Genomic DNA, 4,859 nt, shown 5'->3' with positions numbered 1-4,859 from the left:
GAGGGAGCTCAGCAGAAGCTGCTGATTGGTTGAGCATGATGTCATTTAAGGGTGCCATTTCACGCAAGGCACTTGCTTCCCCCCACTCTTCAGAGATGCTGGAAGATTTAAAGAGACAGCGCTGTTTTGAGTGGCAAGTCTGAAAGGACCATTTCTGCTCTGATTTATTTCAGCAATGGAGTTCAGTGTTCACTATGCCAATTCAACCCCTCACCCTATATAATAGCTAATATGTTTGGATATTCTCTGCTGTGCACCTATAATGTGGGATATACACCTCCCACTTAAATATTATAATGGATGCTCTGTACCAGAGGGAGCCAGGCTCCAACTACAGCACAAAAGAGAGTCACCCCCAACCACCCAGGCACACACCCTAAGGGAGGGCAGGTTTACAGAGTGGAGTTAAGAACACCGGCATGACCATGAAATCTGATCCTGCAACCTTATTCCAAATATTCCAAGGAGGGAGGGCTGCTGAAACCTAGATTATTCCTTATGCCTCTTTAATTGTAACATATAAAGATTTTGCATTCATCGAAACTAAAACAGTTTGTAAAGATTTTTTGTTTTCCAAAAACAAAAGCGTTATCAAGAAACAGTGAAAATTAGCAGCGACAGAGATATATAAAATTTATATTTAGAGCAGCATTTAAAAGCAGGTACTGGATCAAGGGACACATCTTAGCATTCTTCATGTGTATTTGTTTCTTAATGCTTAAAAACAATTGAGATGATGACAAAATATCCTTTTTGTTTTATTTTCCATAACTGAATATTTTAAACAAATAATTCAGGAGCAGAGACGTGGCCAACAGGCTGAATGTTATCTGGACCATAATGCAACCTTTCAACAATTAATTAAACTAATTTCAGCTATTTGGATGTAAACAGATCCTAATTTTGTGTCTTCTTGTGTATTTTAGAAAATTTATTGCAAATCTCCATTTTAAAAGTTCTCTTTTGATCGATATATGAGAAAAAAATATATATTTCCATACATCTGTTACAGGATCCATCAAATAATGGAAATGAAGGCAAGTTTCATCTCCAAATTTAAAACGTAGAACTAAAATACCGCGACGTGTGTCTTTTCTTAAAAAACAAAACAAAAACAATAATAACAAATAGCAAAAACACATCCCACAATACACTCCAGACAGCATTGGGATGCTTCAGTTTGTTTTTATTCAAGAAAACAAGGGAAAACATACAACAAGGTGTAGTTTCCTAAAGGTTTAAGAAGAAAGAAATTGCAGATCAGTCGTATGAATCACAATACGAAGATCAAAAATATACTGAATCATTCTTTGTTAAATTTGACGTTATATGACACATAATAGCCATCGTTGTACATGTAGAGCTTCTGGTCATAGGGATTATAATCCAGGTTGCTGTATTTTTCCTGGAACTTCTTGAAGGTGATGCTGAGGTATTTCTCCTGCTTGGTCTTGGTGTCATAAGCATAGAAGATCTCCTCAGTGCTTATATCCACTGACCTGGTGGCATACATCACTCCACAGACCATGAAAGCATTGCCGGCTGTCTGTTTGTACACATCAGTACGCCACTCATCCTCAATCCCAAAAGATTTTTCATCTATTTTAGCAATGACAATTTTCCCCATGTTTTGGTTTGAAGCGTACATTACCCATAAGCCACTTTCATCAGCTGCAAAGTCCAGGTTCTGATTGCTTGAGTAGGCATAAGAAAAACTCGTACTTGCAGATGAAATGACTCTGTAGTCATATGCGGAAGAGGTCAGATTGTACTTGGTCATGCTAAAGGGGCTGTTATGCTGATAGTAGATGGCATTACTGCGAACTATGTAGTTGTTTCCAACACCTAACCAATCATTTGGTAGGTCAATGTGTTTTGAGGCTTTCCTCAGGATCAGGTTGTCATAGTTAGAGTAAGAATAAAAGTCATAAACTGCTCCAGGGCTATTGTACCCACCATAGAAGTACATGTTTTCATTACCTCGTATGGGCTTGGAGTCTCTCCCCCAGCCACCATACAGATAACCTGAATTTAAGTGATAATTTAATTGGACCACCAATGGATTGCTGAGGCTTAAGATTCCAGTGTGATTGCAGTTTCCTGAAGAAAAAAAAAAAAGGTTGTTAATAATTGCCCATCTCAGTTATTCCTAGTTTATAGTTAATTGAAAGATGATTCAATTCAATTCAAATCAGTTTATTTATATAGCGCCAATTCACAACACAAGTCATCTCAAGGCACTTTACAGTTTAACCAGATCAAACAGTCAAATTGATTCAAAGTTTTCTATCTAAGGAAAACCAGTTGATTGCATCGACTCATTGACTCAAATGCAATCCCTCACACTAAGTATGCTTGTAGCGACAGTGGAGAGGAAAAACTCCCTTTTAACAGGAAGTAACCTCCAGCAGAACCAGGCTCAGTGTGAGCGGCCATCTGCCGAGGCCGACTGGGGTTCAAGGAGACAGAAGCAGAGATACAAGAAGCAGCTGTAAAAGGCGGAAACACAAGAAACACACAGCTAGGCAGATGAGCTCCCATGTCAGAGGTTGAAGAGAGCGCATCCAGCCAGTCACATTCAGAGAAACAGGAAATACTACACACTACACTACAAAACAGGCCCATCTCCATCATCTATAAACAAGGGTGTTGATGACAGCTGATATTTCTCTCCAGGATGGTGTCACAGCAAAACAGGAACAAAGGCAAAGCTACTATGAGAAAAAGCAGAGAGAGCATAAAGTGAGATTGAACTAACAGATTCTGCAGAGTAGGAGAATAGAGATAGAATGAAGCAGAATAAAGAATTAGGGGTCCCTATGTCCTCCAGCAGTCTAAGCCTATATCAGCATAACTATAGAGATAGCTCAGGATAACCTGAGCCACTCTAACTATAAGCTTTATCAAAAAGGAAAGTTTTAAGCCTAGCCTTAAAAGTAGACAGGGTGTCTGCCTCATGGACTAAAACTGGTAGTTGGTTCCACAGGAGAGGAGCCTGATAACTAAAAGATCTGCCTCCCATTCTACTTTTAGAAATTCTAGGAACCACTAGTAAACCTGCTGATTGAGAGCAAAGTGCTCATTTAGGGACATAAGGAACAATCAGATCTCTGATATAAGATGGAGCTTGGCCATTTAAGGCTTTATATGTGAGAAGGAGGATTTTAAATTCTATTCTGGATTTAACAGGAAGCCAATGAAGAGAAGCCAGGATAGGAGAGATATGATCTCTCTTTTTAATTTTCACCAGAACTCTGGCTGCAGCATTTTGGATCAGCTGAAGGCTTTTAACTACAGTTTACGGACTTCCTGATAGTAAAGAATTACAATAGTAACATAGTTGAAGTAACAAATGCATGGACTAGTTGAAGAAAAAAGGTGAATTTATTTCAGTACTAGATTTCAATATATATATATATATATATATATATATATATATATATATATATATATATATATATATATATATATATATATATATATATATATATATATGTAAAGTTATTATCTTCTTTTTTTTAATTCTTTTTTGCTTACTCTCCTATAAATAACTTTTTATGATAATTTAATCTAATAAGATTGTTATTTAGGAAAAAAATCATTTCACCTTCAGCTGCTAGAGTGCAAACTATTATTAATCATGTCAGGCAGATTTCTCACCAATGTCTGGATTGATGATCTCTTGGTCCTTCTGGCATTCCTCTAGCTTCTTCTGCAGCTTGGCAAACTCATGCCTGATCACCTCCAGGTTGCTCTTGTCATATGTCTCCAGCTGGTTCACAATGAGCGTCATGTTGTGGATCTAGAAGCAAAAATAAGGGGAAAATGTTAATAGTATTTCAAGAAGGAATTCATCTAAAGTTGTCAGGCCTTGAAAGCAAACATATTTCAAAACAATGGTAGCTGATTCTTATCCAGTTTCAAGATTTTTTGCAGGTTTTCTTAGGCAATAAATCGAATCACACAATTCCAACATGTATTATGACTCCATGAAGATTGCTTTCAATTTGTGATTATTTCACCTCAGTGTAGAGACTGTCGAATAGGGGAGAAGAGGAGTTGAAGGAGTCCTTAAGCTGAGAAACCAGAGCCTCAAATTCCCTGAGCTCAACCCTAAGCAGCTCAAAGTCCAGGAGGATGTAATCATCAGGACTACTTCCTAAGATGTTCACTCTGGATTCCAGATCCTTCAGCTGAGCAAGATAGATCAACATTTTCCCTTCGTACTTCACCATCTGAAATAATCAAAAAAGAAGAGAAGTTATTAAATTATTTCATCACATAGCAGTTTTATTTATTAGGTAATTCCTAACAGAACCTTATCAATTTGGATTTCCACTTCCAGGATTAAATCACTGCTGACTTGCTGCATGTGCTCAACCCGATCAGCAGGGAAAGTGGTGTCAGGGAGAAAAACATGGCAGACACACTGACCAGACGAACCTACTGAAGTAGTCACGTTTCCAGATTCCCAGTCTTGCACTGGCTAAAGTGTGACACAGAAATAACAATTGATATAAAAAAACAAAAAAACTACAAAATATGTATTGAGCATATCACAGACATAAGGATTACTTACAATCCAAGCCGAAGCAGGACTAAAGGCACAGAGGAGCAGAAACAGAACCAGCAGCATCATGTCTTAGTGCACCTCTCAAATGTCACTTCAGACTGTGCCGGAGTTTTTATAGGTGCTCATATATGATCTTTCGCAGACACCTTCTCTCTTCACATGGTTACTACCTGATCTGGTGCTTAAACAGTTGCTTAATTGCAAAGGCTGGGTATCCACAGCATAAAGTGTAATCTAAACAAAGGGTGTGGATGTGAAATTACCACATGTGGTGACATCTTACAGT

The 4,859-nt window shown here is 37.9% G+C and overlaps 1 protein-coding gene across 1 annotated transcript; it reads right to left on the bottom strand.

Moving 5' to 3' along the window:
• Positions 1–1,168: 1,168 nt before the first annotated feature.
• Positions 1,169–4,732, bottom strand: si:ch211-173a9.6 (olfactomedin-4). The gene is made up of 5 exons (XM_038291361.1): positions 4,580–4,732; positions 4,319–4,486; positions 4,023–4,235; positions 3,661–3,802; positions 1,169–2,100 (listed from the first exon to the last, which is right to left on the bottom strand). The coding sequence occupies exons 1-5, from the start codon at positions 4,637–4,639 to the stop codon at positions 1,304–1,306; spliced, it is 1,380 nt and encodes a 459-aa protein (XP_038147289.1). The 5' UTR covers positions 4,640–4,732; the 3' UTR covers positions 1,169–1,303.
• Positions 4,733–4,859: the final 127 nt, after the last annotated feature.

Source organism: Cyprinodon tularosa, unplaced genomic scaffold, assembly GCF_016077235.1.
Source record: "Cyprinodon tularosa strain WSP-4 unplaced genomic scaffold, ASM1607723v1 ctg3, whole genome shotgun sequence".
Lineage (NCBI taxonomy): Eukaryota > Metazoa > Chordata > Actinopteri > Cyprinodontiformes > Cyprinodontidae > Cyprinodon > Cyprinodon tularosa.
Note: the sequence above shows the minus strand (reverse complement) of the source record. Positions and strands in the feature narration are given on the sequence as shown.